The sequence below is a fragment of the Schistocerca serialis genome, chromosome 2, assembly GCF_023864345.2.
Source record: "Schistocerca serialis cubense isolate TAMUIC-IGC-003099 chromosome 2, iqSchSeri2.2, whole genome shotgun sequence".
NCBI classification, from domain to species: Eukaryota; Metazoa; Arthropoda; class Insecta; order Orthoptera; family Acrididae; genus Schistocerca; species Schistocerca serialis.
The window spans coordinates 595,790,986-595,817,437 of NC_064639.1; the positions used below are offsets into that span (position 1 = coordinate 595,790,986).

The window sequence follows — 26,452 nt, forward strand, 5'->3', positions numbered from 1 at the left end:
TGAATCTCAACGTGGCACCCGCCTTACCAACAATTAATTTTATATGATCATTCCACTTCAAATCGTTCCATACGCATACTCCCAGAATGCCGTGAACCCAAAGTATTGGACTAGTTAAGATGGCGGACAATGGCTTCACGTTTGTGACGTAATGCCATCTTTCCTCTTTTTTTTATCTCCATGGAAGAACCCATTTAAACGAATACTTTTCCAGCGGAAGAGCCACTGAGAAATGCTTCTCAGTGGCTCTGTGTGAAGGCGATATTAGAAAGGTGCGTGAAATTTTGCCACACTCTTAAATTTCTGTTATCTGTCCTACTGTGAGACCGGCATAGATCCAAAGAGGGGGGGGGGGAGGTGTCAAGAGGATCATCAAGCTCCCCCCCCCCTCCCCCCCGCCAATGCTAAAGACATGTATATTTTTATGCCTATCAATTTTCAAGTTTCGTAGACAATTTTCGAAAGATAAAGTAGCATGAAAACAGTGTTAAAATGGCAAGGAATGCAGCTATGCAGGCTGACCGGCTGCAGAGAACATTCCGGCCAGGCAGGGCGTTTATTCACAAGCTGCTGTCAGCAGCACCCGACACGGTTCGTGAGTCCGCAAGTAAAAGCAGCAAATGGCAGAACTTCAGTAAGATAACACAGAAAGGGAAAGACCTTCCACTACAACTGAAAGCAACAGAAAAACTTATTCGAAGCTTTGCAAAAATTGCATTCACCGTCTTGTCTCATAGAGGGATAAACGAACTAACATTTATGACGATTACTTTTGCATAACAAACGGGTTGCTTACTTTTTCCATCTGCGTAGTTTTCATTTGACTGCCCTTATACAATAAAACATTTTATTTTCCTATTATTTTTAAATCCTTGGCAACTGTGGTACGTTAAAAGTGGGAGAGACAGTAAATTGTTATTTGAGGGAGGAGAAGGCGAGAGGAGAAAGTAGGAAACTGTGACCGTCTCACTTTCCCTCCCCCCTTTCCTCAAGGACACAACCCTGGTTCAGTGCCTTCTGCATCAGCCAACCAGGGATTAACTTCGGCCTGAACGCCGTTGCGGCACCTCCCACGGATTTTACTTTAACTCTCTGGAACAAGTCGCCACCGGAGATTTAAAAATGTACGTGTCTATTAAATCGCAACGTAACTACGATTTGCCACTCCTTCGGCACCAGTGAGCGTGAAAGTGTGTGGCCAACGTGATGCGATGGGCAGAACTGAAAACATAACGTCACAGTCATTAAGGCTGCCGACTTCTGCTGATATGCATCGAGCAGAACTAGGGAGCAAGGTGACACTTCTACCGGGACAGACGGTAGCACTTATTGTTTACATTAAATATTGCGGTTTTATTGCTTTTATTGTAAAAAAGAGTTTGACAGAGCACTGAAAGACCTGAGTCGAAACAAGGCCCCGGGAGTAGACAACATTCCATTAGAACAACTGACGGCCTTGGGAGAGCCAGTCCTGACAAAACTCTACCATCTGGTGAGCAAGATGTATGAGACAGGCGAAATATCCTCAGACTTCAAGAAGAATATAATAATTCCAATCCCAAAGAAAGCAGGTGTTGACAAATGTGAAAATTACCGAACAATCAGTTTAATAAGTCACAGCTGCAAAATACTAACGCGAATTCTTTACAGACGAATGGAAAAATTGGTAGAAGCCGACCTTGGGGAAGATCAGTTTGGATTCCGTAGAAATATTGGAACACGTGAGGCAATACTGACCCTACGACTTATCTTAGAAGCTAGATTAAGGAAAGGCAAACCTACGTTTCTAGCATTTGTAGACTTAGAGAAAGCTTTTGACAATGTTGACTGGAATACTCTCTTTCAAATTCTGAAGGTGGCAGGGGTAAAATACAGGGAGCGAAAGGCTATTTACAACTTGTACAGAAACCAGATGGCAGTTATAAGAGTCGAGGGGCATGAAAGGGAAGCAGTGGTCGGGAAGGGAGTGAGACAGGGTTGTAGCCTATCCCCGATGATATTCAATCTGTATATTGAGCAAGCAGTGAAGGAGACGAAAGAAAAATTCGGAGTAGGTATTAAAATCCATGGACAAGAAATAAAAACTTTGAGGTTCGCCGATGACATTGCAATTCTGTCAGAGACAGCAAAGGACTTGGAAGAGCAGTTGCCCGGAATGGACGGTGTCTTGAAAGGAGGGTATAAGATGAACACCAACAAAAGCAAAACGAGGATAATGGAATGTATTCGAATTAAATCGGATGATGCTGAGAGAATTAGATTAGGAAATGAGACACTTAAAGTAGTAAAGGAGTTTTGCTATTTGGGGAGCAAAATAACTGATGATGGTCGAAGTAGAGAGGATATAAAATGTAGACTGGCAATGGTAAGGAAAGCGTTTCTGAAGAAGAGAAATTTGTTAACATCGAGTATAGATTTAAGTGTCAGGAAGTTGTTTCTGAAAGTATTTGTATGGAGCCTAGCCATGTATGGAAGTGAAACATGGACGATAACTAGTTTGGACAAGAAAAGAACAGAAGCTTTCGAAATGTGGTGCTACAGGAGAATGCTGAAGATTATGTGGGTAGATCATATAACTAATGAGGAGGTATTGAATAGGATTGGGGAGAAGAGACGTTTGTGGCACAACTTGACTAGAAGAAGGGATCGGTTGGTAGGACATGTTCTGAGGCATCAAGGGATCACCAATTTAGCATTGGAGGGCAGCCTGGAGGGTAAAAATCGTAGAGGGACACCAAGAGATGAATACACTAAGCAGATTCAGAAGGATGTAGGTTGCAGTAGGTACTGGGAGATGAAGAAGCTTGCACAGGATAGAGTAGCATGGAGAGCTGCATCAAACCAGTCTCAGGACTGAAGACCACAACAACAACAACAACAACATTATAAAAAAGTATCTTTCAAAAGCCTGAATTTCAGAACAGCATTTTGTAAAAAATGATTTCAAATTGTAAGTTTTATAACAAGTTTTACAATATCAAAAGTGATGATTTTTATGGCTGAGAGGAGGGGAGGGACGGTTTTATACGGTTGAAGAAGTGCGTTCGGGAACCAAAAATGTTAGAAATTAAGCACAGCTACCTATCAGTTCCTCAACAGTTTCTACTGTAGATTCAGATATCAATAACTTCATGTAACCTCATAGAAACACAAATCATGTAGAACTGTGTATTGTTTTAAAACGTAACACCACAATCATCATTTCAGGAACACATCCCTCACATGCATTGCTCACTCGAGACTGTCTGAAATCTTCATTTCCTATTATTGCTTTTTATTCCAAAATACTCAATTTTAACTCCTCTGGGATCAGTATAAATTTAGCTCTAAACGTTTGGGAGTCATCTGTATTTAGATCTCAGATTTTAAATCAAGTCGTTAATTTTTTGATTCTGTAAGACAAAGACTTAATTTTGCAAACGATTAGATAATATTAACAAGAGGTGTGGAAAATCTATGTTATACAAGGAGTCCCAAGATGAATGGACAATATTCAGGATTATGGCAGGAACGATCATTCTAGGCAAAAAGGTCTAGTAAACATGGGCTCTAAAACGCATACCTTAAGAGCTATGAGCACTTCTTCATCTTCGATATTATAAAACAAATCTCTTCTGCTGCAAGCTCTTTGGTTTCTATATTTTGGCAGGTGGCAAAGTCCACGGAAACTCAGTAGACAGTCGGCGCAGTGGCCGATGGAGGCATGTCCCATTTAAAGTCACTCTCATTAGCCATCGTGCTGAAAGTCAACTTAGCCGGTCGGTGTGGCCGAGCGGTTCTAGGCGCTTCAATCTGGATCCGCGCGACGGTCGCAGGCTCGAATCCTGCCCCGGGCATGGATGTGTGTGGTGTCCTTAGGTTAGTTAGGTTTAAGTAGGTAGTTCTAAGCTCTAGGGAACTGATGACCTCAGATGTTAAGTCCCATAGTGCTCAGAGCCATTTGAACCATTTTTTTTTTTGAAAGTCAAGTCAGTTTGCGCAGTCAGTAGTACAGACCAAAACATGAAAAAAAAAGTGGTTCAGTAATCATGGGATTTAAAGTGCAAATCATAAGAGCTATTAGCACTTGTTCATCTTCACTACTGTGAAACACATCTCGTCTGTAGCAAAGTACGTATGGTGTAGATAAAAAAGTGTCTGAGGTCAACAGCGTTGTGGGTAGAGCATCAGTATCTCAGAGCCAACGTTACTACACACGTAAACCAACGCGCACCATGGGCTCAAGTGTCTGGCGAATGACGTCACCAAGGGCGCTCATGCCCAGAGGCAAAAAAGGGGGGGGGGGGGGGGGGGAGAGTTCAAATGGTTCAAATGGCTCTGAGCACTATGCAACTTAACTGCTGAGGTCATCAGTCGCCTAGAACTTAGAACTAATTAAAACTATCTAACCTAAGGACATCACACACATCCATGCCCGAGGCAGGATTCGAACGTGCGACCGGAGCGGTCGCTCGGCTTCAGACTGTAGCACCTAGAACCGCACGGCCACCGCGGCCGGCTGGGGGAGGATCGAGGGCACCCTCTCGCAACCAGCCCCTCAAGCTCTCATGGAAAGAAAAAAAAATAGTGTAGTCAGAGACTAGTCAGTTGTTTTTCTTTCAAGAACTGATTGAAAAGTCGGTATTACGCATGTTTTTAGGAGGGTCGGAACTGGAACTTTTTTATGTCGACTTAAAGTCACCATTTGTCTTCCATAATTTTAAAGATACTCGTTACCTACAGATCTAGCTGCCCCCCCCCCCCCCCCCCTCCAAGATATCGCACGGGCGCCCGTGGACGTCATGTCGCCTCTACAGAGGCACACGCGATGATAGTCCGCATGCCGTGTCAGACCGCCAATTTGAATGTGGGGGCGAAAGGAACCCATTTTCACCAGGACTGCAAGGAGACGAATGCACCACACAGGCTTCAGCGGCAGATGAGTGACTCTTTCTACATTTGCATCTATACTCTGCAAACCATCTTACGGTATATGGCGGATGGTACTTTGTGTTCCACTGTCATTTTCCCCTTTCCCTGTTCCAGTTACATACGGTCCGTGGGAATAACGATTGCCAGGAAGCCTCCGCGTGGGTTCTAAACTCTCTAATTTTACCTTCACGTGTTTTCGCTGGATACACGTAGGAGGAAGCAATATATCTGTTGACTCTTCTAGAAACGTACGCTTTCGAAATTTTAATGGATCACACCGTGATAAGGAACGTGAGCACCTCCGTGACACTTTTACACTAACTAAATGAACCTGTAACGAAACGTGCTGCTCTTCCCCAGATCCTTTGTATTTCCTCATTCAATCCTATCTGGTGCGGATCCCAGACTGACGAGCGATGTCCAAGTATTGGTCCAACGAGTGTTTGGTAAGCTGTTTCATTTGTTGATGGACTACATTTCCTGAGGATTCCTCCAACGAATCTCCGTCTGGTATCTGTCTTACCCGCGATCAGTCTTATGTGGTCGTTCCATTTCAAATCGCTCCGCGCATATACGAGGGTGAGTCAAATGAAAACCTTAAATATTTTTTAAAATATTATTTATTGTGCACGCTCAATTCAAATGATCCTGCGCTTATAAAGTGCATAAATTCCTTCAGAAAAAAATTCTTTTGGTAGTCCGCGCAACCACTCCTGCACCGCGTGGCGTACCTCTTCATCAGAACGGAACTTCCCTCCTCCCATTGCGTCTTTGAGTGGTCCAAACATATGGAAATCACTTGGGGCAAGGTCTGGTGAGTATGGTGGACGAGGAAGACACTCAAAATGCAGGTCTGTGATTGGTGCAACTGCTGTACGGGCAGTGTGGGGCCTTGCATTGTCATGTTGCAAAAGGGCACCTGCTGACAGCAGTCCACGACGCTTTGATTTGATTGCAGGCCGCAGATGATTTTTTAGGAGATCTGTGTATGACGCACTGGTGACAGTGGTCCCTCTAGGCATGTAATGCTTCAAAATGACGCCTTTTTCGTCCCAAAAGAGAGTCAGCATAACCTTCCCTGCTGATGGTTCTGGTCGAAACTTATTTGTTTTTGGTGATAAGGAATGGCGCCATTCCTTGCTCGCTCTCTTCGTTTCCAGTTAGTGGAAGTGAACCCAGGTTTCGTTCCCAATAACGATTCTTGCAAGGAAGCCATCACCTTCTCGTTCAAAGCGCCGAAGAAGTTCTTCACAAGCGTCAACACGTCGTTCTCTCATTTCAGGAGTCTGCTGCCGTGGCACCCATCTTGCAGACGCTTTGTGAAACTGGAGCAAATCATGCACAATGTGGTGTGCTGACCCATGACTAATCTGTAAACATGCTGCAATGTCATTCAGTGTCACTCGGCGGTTTTCCTTCACTATGGCTTCAACTGCTGCAACGTTCTGTGGAGTCACAACTCGTTGTGCCTGACCTGGACGAGGAGCATCTTCCACTGAAGACACACTATTTGCGAACTTCCTACTCCATTCGTAGACTTGCTGCTGTGACAAACATGCATCACCGTGCTGAACCTTCATTCGTCGATGAATTTCAATAGGTTTCACACCTTCACTACGCAAAAACAGAATAACAGAACGCTGTTCTTCACTGGTGCAAGTCGCAGGTGGGGCGGCCATCTTTATACTGATACTGCGATGGTATGTGTGCATCTGCACTATTCTGCCACCTACAGGCCATTCTGCACGCTGTTTGTAGCATGCTTATCAATTTACAGGATAACGGCGCGAAATTTCGATTTGTTATTACAAGTTTAGTTTTCATTTGACTCACCCTCGTACTTCTAGATATTTTATGGAAATAACGGCATCCAGTGATAGTTCTGTAATCATGTAATCATTAGAGGGTCTTTCTCTCTATGTATTCGCAATACGTTACGTTTGCTTGTGTTGAGGGCCAACTGTCACTCCCTGCGCCAAGAGTCGATCCTGTGCAGGTCGTCCTGCATTCCGCTACAATTTTCTAGCGTTGCGACTTTTCTGTATACAACAACAACACCCACGAAAAGCTTCATCGAACTTCCGACGTTATCTATTACGTCATTTACTTGTACCGTGAAAAGTAATGGCCCTCCAACACTCCCTTGAGTCACACCCGAAATTACTTGTACTTCTCAAGACTTCTCTCTATTTAGAATGACGTGCTGTTAATTATTTGCTACAAACTCTTCAGTCCAGTCTCACAGTTGGTCTGATATTCCGTACGCTCGTATTTTGTTCACTAGGTGGCAATGCGGAACTATATCGAACGCTTTCCAGAAATTAAGGAACACGACATCTTCCTGGTCGCTTCCTTTTTTTGTGTCTCGTGGACGAACAGAGCGAATAAATTTCACATGATCGTCGCTTTCGGAACCCTTGTTGATTCCTGAAGAAGAGATTTTCGGTTCTGGAAATGTAATACGCGAGCATAAAACATGTTTAAAAATTCTACAAACGACTGGTATCAGAGATATAGGCCTTTAAGTTAGTTTTGTGCGGTCTGTTCGACGACTGTTCTTGTGTGTTAGTGGTTTCCCATGGCTTTCGGCTAATCACTGAGCCGGGTTTTTCAAAATAAATATCGAGTTCTCAAGGCTTTGTAGCATTTGAATGAAAGAGCAACTCAAACAGCTTTTATTACAAGCATTCAGTGTGAGCACCATTTGTCACGTGGCACTCGGTGAGTCAACAGGTGAATTCTTCCGAAACCTTGATCAGTTTCTCTTAAGTAATTATTGCAACAACTGCTTCAATCCTGTTTCTTAAACTTTAGAGCTTGTAACTCACTCGTCCAACAAGTTCTTCGGTCACTCTCTCCTCAAGACTCAATAGTGTCTTCAAACTGATGGTATTACTCGGAGGATTACAATGGAACTTAATACCGAAAGCACGTTGCGTTGTAATAGCTCTAGTCCTTTCAAACTATAAAACACAAAAAGCTTTCTTTTAATTAGTAGCCATCTTTGCTACGTGCGCTTTCTAACGGAAGATACTGGAAACGTGCATGCGCATGTGCATACGTATACAAACAAAACTGAGTTAGTCTTTCATTTGATGTGTTATTTATAATTGTAAGTTGAATATGATAATGATACAAAGTCTTAAAACACCGATATTCATTTTGAAACACCCTGTATATCAGAGAACAGAAAACAATAAAAGAGACAACTGAAACGAAAGTCTAGTTTTAAGCGGATCACCCGAAAGGGGACAGTAAATGGGATAGCTCCTAGGTAAGGAAGGATGAATTTTTTTCCACAAACGTAATTAATCAAGAATCCAATGTACCTTTCGTGTTTGCCTGAATTTTCTCGTATTCAGATCTTAGAAGGAGCGAACTAGGTTTTACTTACAAAAACTTTCAAAAGCCACGATCGCATAAATTAATCTTAATTGCTGACAACCGGTTTCGACAGTTGTAACTATCTTCCGGACTTCAGAAAATTTTTGTTATAAAACGCACACCATTGCGAGTTTGGGGAAGAGACAAAGGCCTTCTATACCATATCACTAAATTACTTAGCGAAACGGGCTGTTTCTGTTAATAAATATCAATTATTTGACTGGATGACGCTATATGAAAACCCAGATTGGGTGATGATTGGAAACACTATTATATACCTGAAGATAGTGTGTAGATTTCAGGTAGCAATTATTTTCAGGAGTATACACTACATGATCAAAAGTATCCGGACACCCCCAAAAACATACGTTTTCATATTAGGTTCATTGTGCTGCCACCTATTGCCAGGTACTCCATATTAGCGATCCCAGTGGCCATTAGACATCGTGAGAGAGCAGAATGGGGCGCTCCGCGGAACTCAACGGACTTCGAACGTGGTCGGGTAATAAGGTGTAACTTGTGTCATACGTCTGTACGCGAGATTTCCACACTCCTAAACATCCCTAGGCTCATTGTTTCCGATGTGATAGTGAAGTGGAAACGTGAAGGAACACGTGCAGCACAAAAGCGTACAGACCGGCCTCGTCTGTTGACTGACAGAGACCGCCGACAGTTGAAGAGGGTCGTAATGTGTAATAGGCAGACATCTATCCACACCATCACACAGGAATTCCAAACTGCATCAGGGTCCACTGCAAGTATTATGACAGTTAGGCGGGAGGTCAGAAAACATGGATTTCATGGTCGAGCGGCAGCTCATACGCCACACGTCACGATGGTAAGTGCGAAACGACTGAACAGTGGAAAAACGTTGTGTGAAGTGACGAATCGTGGTACACAATGTGGCGATCCGATGGCATGCTGTAAGTATGGCGAATGCCCGGTAAACGTCATCTGCCAGCGTGTGTAGTGCCAACAGTAAAATTCGGAGGCGGTGGTGTTATGGTGTGGTCGTGTTTTTCATGGAAGTGGTTTGCACCACTTGTTGTTTTGCGTGGCACTATCACAGCACAGGACTACATTGATGTTTTAAGCACCTTCTTGCTTCCCACTGTTGAAGAGCAATTCGGAGTTGGCGATTGCATCTTTCAACACGATCGAGCACCTGTTCATAATGCACGGCCTGTGGCGGAGTGGTTGCACGGCAATAACATCCCTGTAATGGACTGGCCTGCACCGAGTCCTGACCTGAATCCTATAGAACATCTTTGGGATGTTTCGGAACGCCGACTTCGGCGAGGCCTCTCCGACCGACATCGATACCTCTCCTCAGTGCAGCACTCCGTAAAGAATGGGTTGCCATTGCCCAAGAAACCTTCTAGCACCTGATTGAACGTATGCCTGCGAGAGTCGAAGCTTTCATCACGGCAAAGGGTGGGCCAACACTACATTGAATTCCAGCATTACCGATGGAGGGCCCCTCGAACTTATAAGTCATTTTCAGTCCGCATACTTTTGATCACATAGTATATGTATCTGGAGAGCTTTATAGAAACTATGCGTGACTCGGAAGGGTGAAGTCTAAACACCAGGTGGAAGGAAGGTGGACTTACTTTTTTAAGGAAACCGAAAATCCTGAACGCAAATGTCAACTACTAAAACATGCGAGTATTTGTTTTCTAATCCCGCACACAACGCCATTGTGGAAAGAGAATTTTCACTGATGTCGGACCAGAGAACTGATGAAAGAACAGAGACTGTGGAATCAATCGTATGGTTCCAGTTTATCAACAAGCCGACTTTCATGGAGTTTTATAAATACGCAAAGAGAAAAAAGACTCACTGAAAAAGGTAAAATCTTGGTGTACCAACTACTTCTGCCGCAACAAGTTCCATGTAAGCGTGTTCTAAATAAAAAGTAGTTATATTAAATGAATTTTTTTACTTCATTTCTACACCTCCATCTTAGAGTGTCCCGACGAGGTCCCAGGTAGACAAGGCAATCCTATACGTATGCGAAAATTTCCATGCGAACAAGGTGCTTTTTTAAAAGTAAATGGTTTTATTGTCCACAGACCTGAGTATAAAGAGTTGTATTTTATCCACCATAATGACAACATGGCATCAGGTACTAACTCATACTGGAACAAATTTTATAACAAAAATGTTTTGAAGACTAAAAGATGACAGCTACAACTGTCGAAATTGGTTATCAACAATAAAGACTAATTTACGTGATCTTGCTATTGAAAGCTTTTTCCGTTCTTATCTTTCTCATGTACATGGTATCCCGGAAGAGCGAAACAACAAAAAGGGTAAAACTGGACGTGTGAAGGGTTACCTTGGCAGAGATGACTCTGTTGTCGGGATACTTGATGCGCTCTCCGGTAGCTGGGGCACCTCCAATCCACACGCTGCGGGTGTCCCCCACAGAGGACACGCGGTTACCCTGCAACCATACAAATACGGCTCACCTCACATACACGTATCTACAAACAACATATTCATAATCTATTACATCATGAATGTTTTTATGACGCACTGTAAATTACACACACGCCGCGCGTTTTAACGCCATTACGCGTTCAGTCTTTGTAGCATCGACAGCCTCTCAATAGCGCCACTTAACTTTTTTCGCTTCTGAGCCACGAAGCACAACAAATTAAAGGATATAAAACAAACTCTTACTTTGTTGCTATATTACTATTAAATGAAAGCATGCGTCTTGCATTTCAAAGAGCACATCGATAATCGTAATCCCACAGTGTTGATCTCATAGATTATCAGGAACTAAGATAACTCGCCAACTCTAAGGAAACGAGAAACAAAACTCTACACAGGTATATGTATATCAGCGAAACGCGTGGCACACATTTAATTCCTATACATCATAGACACATACCGTAGCGTCAAGTCAAACAACAATTCCTGTGTTGCCATATCGCACTCACTCAGCGCTACTACAGACGACAACGTTCAGAGAAGTTAAACATGCGTCTTACACAGATAAAAATCTGAATTCGATATACACAGACAATAGTTGTTTATTGAGACTCTAGGCAGGGTGTCGGATTATTTCTACAATTATTTAAAATCACACCGATTAGTTAAGATTCATACATCGTTTATGGAACTAATACTACAGTAACATGTACAACATGTAATGCAGTAGAATCGCTGGAGAAAAAAGGATAATGAGGGAGATATTCATTATTTCCGTTGTTCCCATTTTTCATTTTCCGGTCGAAGGAACAGAAAGGGCTCTTTGAGACCCGGCTCATTTAAGAGTCGTTTTTCTTCCCAATTAAATATTCCAGTACGCTGGGCGTGAGTCAGAGGATACACAGTTGGGAATATTTCGGCGACGATTTCCAGTTCTAACATTCACCTGATAACCAAAGGACAATTTTATCTGATGCGGGTGTTGGTAGTAACTTATTTCTGGGACAATGTCATCAATTTTTACCAGACAAAAATTAAAAATTAATCTTCCTCTCTCTCTCTCTCTCTCTCTTTGTGTGTGTGTGTGTGTGTGTGTGCGCGCGCGCGCGCGCGCGCTTTGGAAACTGATAATGTTATACACGTTACTGTCACTACAGAACTGATGCTCTTAATGGTAAATGGTCTGTGAAAATGTAGTAGTGTATACTTGCATGGCCAGTGGGCAATGGTTATTTGGATGCTGGATATAATTTCGAACTCTGTAGTTGCCTCAACAAACGCGAAATTAGAACAGCTGAAACAGTTATCTCAAAATTTCCCAGTTCGCAGAAATACGGCCAAAGACGTTAAATCGACAGTTCGAAGCCATACGCCTCGTTTCAGTTAGGGCCTGAGCGGAGAGAGAAACGTTCGAATCACGTTCGTCCTCTACAGTCACGCGCGAATCAATCGCTTCTGCTGCCTCGAGATGACTGGGTGTTTGTGTTGTCCTCGTTATTTCGTCATCATTCATGAAAGTGCCAAGACTGGGCTGAGCAAAGGTTGGGGATATTTGTACGGGCGCTGATCTTGAAGACGACTGACATAAAGAACATTCCAAAAGTGCAGCCACGCAGGAGATCCTCGAGAAAGAGCACAGTGTGGTACCGAATGATCGTCGGTTAAAAGTGTACGAAACATCTTAACGTCATCGGCGTACCAGAACAAAGAATACGATACGTTTTATACTTTTGTGTAAGAGGAATGTCGCGTTTGGTGAATGCTAACCAAAAGCTAATGCAAAAACGTGTTTTTCTGCAGCGTTATGTTATCAACATGCCACCCTTGTGCAGTTCAAACGTCGTGATTTGTGCAACACATTTCAGGTATCCCTTACATCTTCAGGCCATTGTGATAATCAAGACGCTTCAAGTGTGGTACATTGAAAATAAAATTGCCAGTAATAAACCATGAATCATTGCTGAAAACTATGGCTGAAGGGTTGGTGGGAAAAAAAAGAATCGCAGAGGCACTCCCAGATATCAGTATACAGCATTTTTCAGGAGGAATGGTAAATATTTTAAGAGTTGGGAATATACGCTAATTCGAATAAAACCTTCGATAGAATATGTGTTCAGATTTTACTGGTCACAGCTGTTAGAATGTAACCGAAACTAACTGGTAAGTAAGGGCAAATATTTAAATTCAGAGTTGCTTTTCATAGCTTTCGTCTCCAACTTCAGTATACTGTCGCATTCTTTTGATAACAGTACTGTGTAGCTGTTCTGAGGTCGTCTTAGCTTCCTTTTGCGATTGGAGCATTACTAATAACTCGAACGAAGAGTTCGTCTCTTGTGTTTATTTTGTCTTTGTAGATTCCGCCCTTATGGTATCCCCATTGACAAAAATCTTACGGAGTAAGGTGCGGGGATCTTGGTGGCCATGAGACGTGACGGTCCGGCTCTTGAATCTGGTACTCTGTGGTTTGGAAATCGCATACCGTATTCTCTGCAAGCAGCAGCAGCCCTTCCATTATAAAACCCATGTACAAATACCGTATCGGCATACTAAGCATTTGTAAATACGTGCAGTGTGCTTAAACGATACGTAGAATAGGCCAGCAAATTACGATCACAACTTGAATTTTAAAACAAAAATGACAATCGATAACTACACCCATAGCGAATGGAGTACCAATACCATGACCAACGCGCTAAATGAAAACTTAGTTGTATCTCTGGCACCATTAAAAACTCGACGTATGATACACTATGTTCTAAAAAGTATCCGGACACCCCAAAAACATACGGTTTTCATATTAGGTGCATTGTGCTGTCACCTACTGCCAGGTACTCCATATCAGCGACCTCAGTAGTCATTAGACATCGTGAGAGAGCAGAATGGGGTGCTCCGTGGAACTCACGGACTTCGAACGTTGTCGGGTGATTAGGTGTCACTGGCGTCATACTTCCGTACGCGAGATTTCCACACTCCTAAACATCCCTAGATCCACTGTTTCCGATGTGATAGTGAAGTGGAAACGTGAAGGGACACGTACAGCACAAAAGCGTGCAGGCCGATCTTGTGTTGACTGACAGAGACCGCCGACAGTTGAAGAGGGTCGTAATGTGTAATAGGCAGACATCTTCCAGACCATCACACAGGAATTCCAAACTGCATCAGGATCCACTGCAAGTACTATGACAGTTAGGCGGGAGGTGAGAGAACATGGATTTCATGGTCGAGCGGCTGCCATAAGCCACACATCACGCCTGTAAGTGCCAAACGACGCTTCGCTTGGTGTGGGGAGCGTAAACATTGAACGACTGAACAGTAGAAAAACGTTGCGTGGAGTGACTAATCGCGGTACACAATGTGACGATTCGATGGCTAGGTGTGGGTATGGCGAATGCCCGGTAAACGTCATCTGCCAGCGTGTGTAGTGCCAACAGTAAAAATCGGAGGCGATGGTGTTAGGGTGTGGTCGTGTTTTTCGTGGAGAGGGCTTGCACCACTTGTTTTTCTTTTTTTTTTTGCGTGGCACTATCACAGCACAGGCCTACATTGATGTTTTAAGCACCTTATTGCTTCCCAATGTTGAAGAGTGATTCGGGGATGGCGATAACATCTGTCAACACGATCGAGCACCTGTTCATAATGCACAGCCTGTGGCGGAGTGGTTGCACGACAATAACATCCCTGTAATGGACTGGCCTGCACCGAGTCCTGACTTGAATCCTATAGAACATCTTTGGGATGTTTTGGAACGCCGACTTCGTGCCAGGCCTCCCCGACCGACATCGATACCTCTCCTCAGTGCAACACTCCGTAAACCACGCTGCTTAGCGCCCGAAAACCTCAAAACACACACACAACACTCCGTAAAGAATGTGCTGCCATTCCCCAAGAAACCTTCCAGCACCTGATTGAAGGTATGCCTGCAAGAGTGGAACCTGTCAACTAGGCTAAGGGTGGGCCAACACCATACTGAATTCCAGCATTACCGATGGAGGGCGCCACGAACTTGTAAGTCATTTTGAGTCAGGTGTCCGGGTACTTTTGATCACATATTGTACATGGAACGGTTTATTCCATTTAGTCTATATCACCACCTCCTAAAATACACCGACGGAAAGAAATCGCAGTACCAAAAAATAATTAATGTAGAGTAATGAAATACGTTTGTTTAGGGAACATATTTAAGTGATTAACACAGCAAGAACACAGGTTAATGTAAGCGCAAGAGTGAAATGCTGGTACATTAATAATAACTGGTGTAACCGCCAGAATGTTGAATGCAAGCATGCAAACATGTTTGCCGCATGTTAGTTTCTGGGATGAAGTTCGATGCCTATTGCACTTGGTCGGGCAATACTGGGACTGTTAATGCTGGTTGTAGATCACGATGGAGTTGTTGTACGATGATGTCCCGTATGTGCTCGACTGGAGACAGATCTGGTGACTTCACAGACCAAGGCAACATGACGACTTCATGCCATATGGTTTTTATATTTAATGAAAATCGATTTATATCTTACGTCAAATTTAGGATTGTCTTTTGTTCGGAATTATCTGTAACCAATAAGAATTTTGTCGAAGTTCGATATATATTTTTTTTTATTTCGGAGATCTGATTGTTAATTTATGATGTTATTTGGACTCTTTTTGCCAAGTGTATGTAGATTTCTATTTTCTCCAAGATGCTCATGGAGCTTCCATTTTGGACTTTATGAAGAATGTAAAGACTATATCTTCTGCAGAGCGTTGATTTCCGCGAAAATGATGGACTATCATTACAGTGCGTTTTGCACAATCTGTAGCTGCAGAACAGCATATAAAGGATGATTTCGTATGGTTATTTGTTCCCATATCACGACAGGGACAAAACAATAACAACAGCAGAGATGGAAACCGGTGGCCTTACACCAAAATGCGTCAAGTTGAGTTCTTCTGCCAGAGAGACTATGGCCAGCGTTTTCTGGGATGATAGAGGGATTCTTTTTACTCATTACTGCAAGTCTGGATAGAGAAATACAATTGAAAGAGTAATGCTTTGATCAACCAGAAGGTTGGTTTTAACACCACAGCTAGGTATAGTCTTATTGGACGGGGTGTGCCCTTCTCTTCCTCCGACCTTGAATTAATTTATACAAGCAGCTGTAGGGGGACGTACAGTTTAATATTCACTCTGCACCACGGGCAATTCGGCATTTTCCTCATTAATAAGCATTGCCAGAGGAGACAGAAGTGCTAAGTGACAGACAAAAGTCACGGGACCAACAATGTTTTCAGATAATGTATACTTAATTGGGGGAGGGGTGGGGGATTTGCACCTTATGTTTATATTAAAGCATGTTATACATTCCAAAATCTCCTAAAATTCCTTATTCTGAAGAACACTCACAGTATTGTTTGACTTGTCGTAGCAGGTGAAAATTATGGATTTATTGTTTTCGATTTCGGCAAAAACGCCAGAACATGGGGTTCAGCTGTTCTTCAGAATACAGAACACCTCCACCCGATGTTCTGCGTTTCTGCTAAAATCGAGTACAATGAATCTCATAATTTTCACCTGCTGGGACAAGTAAAACAATATTGTGACTGTGTTCGTAACAAAAATAAAATGAGCGACTTTCATGAACTCTCTCTGCATATTTTCCATCAATGCAGCCTGTGCAAAATGCTTGACCATGTGTGTTTGTCAAGCATGCAGTTACGTTTGTAGCCACCTTAATACAGTTGAGGTACTAAAACACACGGAACGAACTTTATCGTAGAATTTACACGAATCACGTACGTAGAATAATACCCTGCCTCACACTGTAAATACGATGTGGCGACAGGAATGATGTCCACCCAAAGATAACACAATAGTGATAACTGCAATATGGGCGAGTCTCATCATTAGGCGGACCCGCACAGTAGGAATAATGCTAGGAAAGAAAGAGTCATATTGTTAGGAAATCGAATACGTAGTTCGTACACCAATAAGAGGGCTTGCAATAAAATAATATGATTTTTAATTAGCTGCACCGTGGTTCGGAATCTGCATTAAACCGTAGATCCCTCTCTCTGTAACTGGCTGAGAAAATCAGTTCAGAGATCGGAGAAATGCCACCTCCTATTAATTCAAACCAACCTAACAGGCCATCCTTTTTGTCGGCTTGTGACGTCCAAAAACAGTTTTAAAAATTAAATACTGTATCGCACTAGATTCTGGGGATACCAGGTTTGGTTCGTCAACCTCTCCCTAATGAAATGGGAGCTCAAATCATCAACAGCAAATTTTTAATAAGTGCTGTCTCAACTACGCCTCTAAAATTGCTATTATGTCAGCCATCAACTAGAAAAGTACCGTTTTTGAGATTTCTCTTCACTTCTGATTCAGTAATCACACCCATATTTCTCGTTATTTCCATTATTAGAAGCTCGGCAGACTTGTGCTTACGACAAAATACACTCCTGGAAATGGAAAAAAGAACACATTGACACCGGTGTGTCAGACCCACCATACTTGCTCTGGACACTGCGAGAGGGCTGTACAAGCAATGATCACACGCACGGCACAGCGGACACACCAGGAACCGCGGTGTTGGCCGTCGAATGGCGCTAGCTGCGCAGCATTTGTGCACCGCCGCCGTCAGTGTCAGCCAGTTTGCCGTGGCATACGGAGCTCCATCGCAGTCTTTAACACTGGTAGCATGCCGCGACAGCGTGGACGTGAACCGTATGTGCAGTTGACGGACTTTGAGCGAGGGCGTATAGTGGGCACGCGGGAGGCCGGGTGGACGTACCGCCGAATTGCTCAACACGTGGGGCGTGAGGTCTCCACAGTACATCGATGTTGTCGCCAGTGGTCGGCGGAAGGTGCACGTGCCCGTCGACCTGGGACCGGACCGCAGCGACGCACGGATGCACGCCAAGACCGTAGGATCCTACGCAGTGCCGTAGGGGACTGCACCGCCACTTCCCAGCAAATTAGGGACACTGTTGCTCCTGGGGTATCGGCGAGGACCATTCGCAACCGTCTCCATGAAGCTGGGCTACGGTCCCGCACACCGTTAGGCCGTCTTCCGCTCACGCCCCAACATCGTGCAGCCCGCCTCCAGTGGTGTCGCGACAGGCGTGAATGGAGGGACGAATGGAGACGTGTCGTCTTCAGCGATGAGAGTCGCTTCTGCCTTGGTGCCAATGATGGTCGTATGCGTGTTTGGCTCCGTGCAGGTGAGCGCCACAATCAGGACTGCATACGACCGAGGCACACAGGGCCAACACCCGGCATGATGGTGTGGGGAGCGATCTCCTACACTGGCCGTACACCACTGGTGATCGTCGAGGGGACACTGAATAGTGCACGGTACATCCAAACCGTCATCGAACCCATCGTTCTACCATTCCTAGACCGGCAAGGGAACTTGCTGTTCCAACAGGACAATGCACGTCCGCATGTATCCCGTGCCACCCAACGTGCTCTAGAAGGTGTAAGTCAACTACCCTGGCCAGCAAGATCTCCGGATCTGTCCCCCATTGAGCATGTTTGGGACTGGATGAAGCGTCGTCTCACGCGGTCTGCACGTCCAGCACGAACGCTGGTCCAACTGAGGCGCCAGGTGGAAATGGCATGGCAAGCCGTTCCACAGGACTACATCCAGCATCTCTACGATCGTCTCCATGGGAGAATAGCAGCCTGCATTGCTAAGAAAGGTGGATATACACTGTACTAGTGCTGACATTGTGCATGCTCTGTTGCCTGTGTCTATGTGCCTGTGGTTCTGTCAGTGTGATCATGTGATGTATCTGACCCCAGGAATGTGTCAATAAAGTTTCCCCTTCCTGGGACAATGAATTCACGGTGTTCTTATTTCAATTTCCAGGAGTGTATTCTCAGACCATCAGCACAAAATTTCCAGTTTTGCCACAATTAATATGGATGTAGAGCAATACTGCACATCGCTGCTGCTATTTTTAGACTTACGGGAAAGCCAGCACAAGGCTAGTTTTCAGATAGCCGATTCCTCCGAAGTAAAAGAGCGACTGAAGAAAGGAAGACAACAGTTCAGCTTCTTGTCGAAATCGATGCCTTTACAGGCAGAGCTCAGGCTCGATACAGAAAAATATGGAGAAGGAATTCGGCTGTGATCTATTCAGAGGAATCATTCTGGCATTCTCCTCAAATAATTTAGGGAAACCAGTGCGTTTTTTCGTGTACTATGCCGTCTATGCTTGACGTTTTAGATGCGGCACCTGACACATTAAAACGTCGGGAATAAATGGCATAATACATGAAAAACGCGCTTGAAAATGGGAATCATTTCCCGAAATGCGTCGTGCAAGAGATAAATAGAAAGAAGACCCACAACTTTCAACAAGTTCTGTGTCACACTGCAAGTTATTCCGTCCAGTAATTGGCAGTACGTAGCTGTCTAAACAAGTCGTGATGCGTGAGTTCTCGGAAACGCAGAAAATCGAATATTGTGCAGCGATAAAGTTTTTTTTATAAAAGAAGATTTGACACCAACTGAAAATCATTAGTGTTTCACAAATGTGTATGGTGCTTTTTCTCCTTCAGTTTCCATGTTGAAGAAATGGGCTGTCAAGTTTAGACGAGGTTGTTAAAGTGTCCAAAATGATCCATTTAAAGAATGTTCGTGAATTGCAACCATATTAGAAATTGTCAAAAAAATCCACATCATGATCTTCGAATATCATGTCGTGCCCTTTTTTTGACAATCTTCGATAATCGGTATACCAAGTTTTCTGAAAATGCTAAAATTGTAGGGATTTCAAACATGGGTATTCGCAGAAATTTATCCAAGAGAAGGAAAAATTATAAAATTGCCACTTTTTTATGTAACTGAATCGATGAGTTTGAAAACGCGTTGTGCCCTAAGCCCTATTTTGACAGAAAATATACTAAATTAATTGGTTAGCAAACTACTGATAATTATCTGTTTAATACTTTTAAGTTAGATTACTTTCATAGATGAATGGTATTCATAATTCAATAGTGTCTGCAATCTTTCGCTAGCTATTTTATTTAAGAGTCTGAAATAATCTCATTATTTGATTAATCCAAGGGGATAAATGAGTTATGAAATACAGATATAAAATACTCAGGAAAATGAAATTCAAGCGGTGTTACGTCGACACTGAAATTAAAAACGTGGAACATAAAAACTCAGAACGACTGAAAAAAAACCTGTTGGATAGTAGCAAAAAAATAATCAACAAAAAATGCCGCTTTAATGTTTCACAAAGAGAAGAAACATGGAATAAACCTTAAAAAAAGACTTGTTAAACTTCAAATCTTTGTTTGCTTACGAAACTTCCCATCTGATCACGTTAACATATTATCTGTATTACTTCCATGCCTTCTGTTTTTAATGTTGACTGGCGTAACTAAAGTTGAATAAAATGTATTTTGGAAGTTACGTTTTTGTTCCCTGGAAAAGGCCTACAAAAAGACCAGCATTGGACTGAATGAATGTTAGTAATTTCCCAAAAGTACCCTCAATTAGAACCGACTTTTAGCAGCTTAGGACAAAACCACTGCTTCACTTTGACACAGTATTGTGAAGTCAGGCCAACTAGATTGCAGAATTCGTAGCTCTAAGAGGGTATTTGGCTCTGTGTTGCACACCATACAATTGAGAAAGTCCCAATCCATGGGGATGACATCTCTTCTGCTTCCGGAAACGGTACCATCTTTTTCCGAGTGATGTTCTTAGCTCAAATGTACATACCTACAATGGCCGTGTTCTTCGAGGAGCACTACAGAAGTTCTGCACTGTAAAACTGAATGTACACTACTGGCCATTAAAATTGCTACGCCACGAAGATGACGTGCTACAGACCCGAAATTTAACCGACAGGAAGAAGATGCTGTGATATGCAAATGATTAGCTTTTCAGAGCATTCACACATGGTTGGCGCCGGTGGCGACACCTACAACGTGCTGACACGAGGAAAGTTTCCAACCGATTTCTCATACACAAACAGCAGTTACCGGCGTTGCCTGGTGAAACGTTGTTGTGATGCCTCGTGTAAGGAGGAGAAATGCGTACCATCACGTTTCCGACTTTGATAAAGGTCGGATTGTAGCCTATCGCGATTGCGGTTTATCGTATCGCGGCATTGCTGCTCGCGTTGGTCGAGATCCAATCAGTGTTAGCAGAATATGGAATCGATGGGTTCAGGAGGGTAATACGGGACGCGGTACTGAATCCCAACGGCCTCGTATCACTAGTGGTCGAGATGACAGGCATCTTATCCGCATGGCTGCAACGGATCGTGCAGCCACGTCTCGATCACTGAGTCAACAGATGGGGACGTTTGCAAGACAACAACCATCTGCACGAACAGTTCGACGACGTTTGCAGCAGCATGACTATCAGCTTGGAGACCATGGCTGTGGTTACCCTTGACGCTGCATCACAGACAGGAGCGCCTGCGATGTTGTACTCAATGACGAACCTGGGTGCACGAATGGCAAAACTTAATTTTTTCGGATGAATCCAGGTTCTGTTTACAGCATCATGATGGTCGCATCCGTGTTTCGCGACATTGCGGTGAACACACATTGGAAGCGTGTATTCGTCATCGCTATACTGGCGTATCACCCGGCGTGAAGTATGGGGTGCCATTGGTTACGCCTCTCGGTCACCTCTTGTTCGCATTGACAGCACTTTGAACAGTGGACGTTACATTTCAGATGTGTTACGACCCGTGGCTCCATTCGATCCCTGCGAAACCCTACATTTCAACAGGATAATGCACGACCGCATGATGCAGGTCCTGTACGGGCCCTTCTGGGTACAGAAAATGTTCGACTGCTGCCCTGGCCAGCACAGTCTCCAGAACTCACTCCAATTGAAAACGTCTGTTCAATGGTGGCCGAGCAACTGGCTCGTCACAATACGCCAGTCACTACTCTTGACGAACTGTGGTGTAGTGTTGAAGCTGCATGGACAGCTGTACCTGTACACGCCATCCAAGCTCTGTTTGACTCAATGCCCAGGCGTATCAAGGCCGATATTACGGCCAGAGGTGGTTGTTCTGGGTACTGATTTCTCAGGATCTATGCACCCAAATTGCGTGAAAATGTAATCACATGTCAGTTCTAGTATAATATATTTGTCCAACGAATACCCGTTTATCATCTGCATTTCTTCTTGGTGTAGCAGTTTTAATGGCCAGTAGTGTATATTCAGGAAGCGTTCACGGAGCTTCCTCGTCCGCAGTAAACGATAAACTACTGTTGTTTTTCCGTTGTGCAGTAAAGGGAGGTGGCGTCCTTGTGGGAACTGGAGGACGGGCGACGGACGTTTATACTGCTGGGCCATTTTTATGTTCTCCTGGGAATTGGCGTCGTTATCCGTGCGCCAGGGAATCAGCAGATCGATATGGGTGACAGAGAGGAGATCGAGAACATAATTTCAGCATGGTTCTATAAAGTTAAGCAGCCATCTTGACTGCAGAACGGCGCCGAAATCGCCACCGCATCTAGGAAACGGTATAACGTCCCGGAAACAGAGTGACAACCGAAAAAATCCAAAACGTGTAATTATTGCTAAAGCCACAATGTTTTCCGTCTGGCTCAACAGTGTTAAACATGCAGTTCGGTAGAGTCGCTGTTAATCACTGCTAGGAATGTGTGAGACTTCTGAAATGAATAAAATGCCATACCCAGACTCCAGTGGGGGGCAGACAAGTTCCCCCTCTTGCTGCCCCTTGCGTACTCCTATGATTTGAAATGAAAGTGTCAGCTATATTTTGCATTTTACATGAGTAAACTACAGGGTGGCGCACGAAATGTGTTACCATTTTGTTTTTGAATATAAACTTTATTGTCAATACAATCTGAAAGGAACATATACTACAATGAAGTGCCGTCCATGGAGATTTGTTCTAACTCAGCACATGCTCAAATGTCCACCATTTCGTTTCCTAACTTCCTTCAAACGAACACTGAAGTTAGTGGTTACCCTACGGTACATGTCTTCCGTAATATCACTGCAAGCTTGAAGAATAAGTCTTCTGAGCTCCATTAAATCACGTGGACGTTTCGGGAAAATTTTTTCCTTTAGGTACCCCCAAAGAAAAAAGTCACATGGATTGAGGTCTCGACTATTGGGGGGCCAATTTTGTCCGTCATTGAAGCGACCAGGAAACGTGAGTGAAATGATCCGCATGTCGAAATGCTCGTGTAAAAACTCCAACACAGTGTTTGCAGCATGTGGCCTTGCTCCATCTTGCATGAACCACTGCTTGTTGAAGGCAGTAGCAAGAAGCTGTGGAATGAAGCTATTGCGAAGCATGCTCAAATAACGCTCGCTGTTCACAGTTTCTTCAAAGAAAAAGGGTCCAATAAGTCCGTGACTGGAAATTGCTGCCCACGCTGTAATCCTCGGAGCATAATGTTGTCGTTCATGAAGCACTTGTGGGTTTTCAGTGGCCCAAAAGCGTACATTTTGTTTGTTATCCACACCGTCTAAATGAAAATGCGCCTCGTCTGAAAACCAAACGTTGTTGAGAGTTTCTTCCCTATCCTCCGCCCACTGAGCAAACAGTAGTCTCTGCTGCTTGTGTTCTTCAGTGAGCTTCTGTGCACAGGTCATTTTGTATGGGTACATATGGAGGTCACTTTTAAGAATGCGTTGAACGGAGGGTCTGGATATTCCCAGTTGCACTGCTGCCTTTCTACACGATTTCCCGGGACTTCTCTGTACAGCAACTCGTACCTCTTCAGTATTCTCCGGCGAACAAACAGGCTTAGCCTGAGGTCGCTTCGCTTCCAATACTGTTCCTTCCTGTACAAATTTATCGTACAACCTGTGGATGGTCTTCTTGCAAGGGACCAATCATGTGTTAAACTGTTGTCGAAAACGCCTCTGAGTCACAACAAGGCTTTTCGTTTCATGAAAAAGTAACACAATTGCCGATCGTTGCTGTGTCGTCAGTCTTCCATTGTCAGCCATTGCTTCTTACTAGTCTCCTAGCGGCAGTATCGTGAATTACACGTCATTTCGTAACTCATTTGTTTTTGCAAGCTCTGCTGGTACTGCTGTAGAGATCCCAGCGGGATATCTAATGTGCGTCGTAAATTGTGAATGAAACAAATGGTAACACATTTCGTGCGCCACCCTGTATATGCAAGATGGCAGCCGGGCCTGCTCACGACGAACCAGAAACGAATTCGCACGACAATTTCCGAACAGTGTCTCGTTTTCGATAAAACAAAAGCGATTATTTGCGATGGTATGCGGCAATGGGTGAAACACAGATATACCACTATACTCCTGAATGAAAACGGCAATAGAAATAACGGGCATAAGCCGGTTTTTCATCTCCGCAGAAGGTAGAGACGATGTCACCAGTGGGAATGGCCATGGCACCGGTATTTTAGGATACGAAAGGAATTCTGCTAGCCAATTGTCTTCAAAAGAGTGAAACAATAAATGAGGAATATTATTTCAACCTTCTAACAGATCTGGATGCAAAAATTCAGAGAGCTGGTTTGCAGAAGAAAAATATTATCTTTCATCAAGGTGATGCATTTTAAGTCTTCCTTGCTGGTAAATGTTTTTCGTTCAAACAAGAGGCGATGCAGCTGCTAACTAGTATCTTGCAGCACTTCCACAGGAATATTACAGAGATGGAATAATGTCTTCTCAGTATCAGGCTGAAAACTTGTCAGATCATCCTTGCAATGTGAATCGTCCTCGTAATGTCGACACCAACAAATACCTGTTGAAACAGGGTGCGTTACTGAACATGTTACGTTTACTCTCGAATTTCTAACAGCCCAAGAGGATGCTGCTTAAAAGACCACCATATCGTCTTCAGCAAATAGCTGTATTTGGTAACTTAGTTTCTGAGAATGTAAATCATAGATGTTTTGCAAATACCCCCGAAACAAAGGAATTAAGAATGCTGTTTATAACAGCATACGATGTAAGGACGAAACGATGCACGGAAAAGGTAATGCCATGTTGTAAAAATAAGCATAACAACTAGCTACACTGAAAATTGAGATAGATATAGAATGAGAAATAAAGGAATTCTGTCCTCGACAAAATAAGATTACAGAAAAAGAATAGAATAGCCTAAACAAAAACCCAGCAAACATCGATTTTGTTTTTCTCTTGTTATCAACTGTTGCCGAACATTGCGCCAGAATCGAATATTTTTAAAAATTTTTAAACAGATTATGAAAACGACTTTATTTAGTTGACCAAGCAAACCTTTTACAATAGGCGTCACTACGGAGGCTTGGTGTCCGTAGTCTCAAATGGGTAATTGTATCATGTCGTTTACTGTGGTGGGAGTGTATAAAATGTAATACGAGGTTGAAAACCGGTGTCGCAACATAACCTATGCCTCTTGAGATACAGCAAGGGAACAACTGAGCTTAAGGTTCCAACCTGACTTACAGACTGGCATTTAAAATGACAAAATGCCTTGCCTGCTTGAAACGCTGCGACCAAGTCTGGAATTTAATCCAGAATACTGACGCACTATCCGGTGATTATGAACTTTACATCACCACTTCTTTCCCTCTCGCCGGTCGAATACTAGCAACGGAACTTTCTTTGATCACCAAGGTCCGAACGGCTACGACTAGTTCTTGCGCCATCTCACTAATGTGCGTTAGCGATTTCGGATACGGAGGCGAGTGATTTGCATTTTACGTTGAATCACTGAAGTCATGTGCACACTACAACTATTCATCATGTACCTGCAAGAGGGAAGCTAAAGAGGCGCAGACGGAAGTACTATTCCATTCCCTTGACTCGCTGTAGGAGAATGCTAAAAATAAACGGGTTCGACAAAATACGAAGTGCTTAGAGTTGAGAATTCACGAAGAGACGAACATATGGAAGTACTATTCCATTCCCTTGACTCGCTGTAGGAGAATGCTAAAAATAAACGGGTTCGACAAAATACGAAGTGCTTAGAGTTGAGAATTCACGAAGAGACGAACATATGGAAAAGCCATTGCAGAAAATGAGGTATGCTTAAATTTTCTAGACAAGTTAGGTTAGCAGAAGTAGGAGAAGCACGCAGAAGATTTTTGGGAATACATTTTTGCCTATTACGAACCAATTATTCTCCTCAATGCCCAAACCTGTTTCGGCACATTCGTGCCATCATCGACCTATTCAAAAGCTGGAGACTCAAAAGAAAAGCTTAGTAAAATAAATAAAATATAAGCTTCAATATTTGTGGGTGTACATCCAGATAAGAAAGGCAGGGGTGTAGTGTGATCGAGAGTCTTCAAAACTGTTTATCGAATCAACATTAAAAAAAGAAAATTACGTTTTAAGTTTAGACTATAGCACTGCAACGAGACAGTCTAGAATGGATACAAAAAGTAAATAAGTAAATTAGAGGCAGTGTGTGCTGTAGGTGTGATAGTTGCTGGCGTACTGAGGAATAAATGGCCACTGTGTGCAACTAATGTCACTCAAAAACGGAAGATATGCGACGTGTTTCCCGTAGGCGGTGAATAATCTATTTACCTTTATCCAGGGCTGTGGGTGTTTCTTCTTGCTTTTCTTCCTCCAGGCTCTCGCTTGAAACATGATGCGAGGTGAGCCTCTGCAGTCACGGACATCCCTATCGTCCTCAAAACGTACGCAGACATCCTTTTGCGTAGATAAGATTTGCAAGTACAGTGACGTTTATAATGAGATGCATTTTGCGGTACATAATGAAATTTCGGTGCTTTTAAGCT

At 43.4% G+C, this 26,452-nt stretch overlaps 1 protein-coding gene across 3 annotated transcripts in view; it reads right to left on the bottom strand.

Moving 5' to 3' along the window:
* The window catches only part of LOC126457618 (phospholipid-transporting ATPase IF-like), a 650,785-nt gene that overhangs the window by 167,028 nt on the left and 457,305 nt on the right, over positions 1–26,452 (bottom strand). For all 3 annotated transcript variants that reach the window (XM_050094076.1, XM_050094075.1, XM_050094077.1), the window contains exon 2: positions 10,637–10,744. In XM_050094076.1, the coding sequence (XP_049950033.1) occupies positions 10,637–10,744 (108 nt within the window). The remainder of the gene's footprint in view (positions 1–10,636; positions 10,745–26,452) is intronic.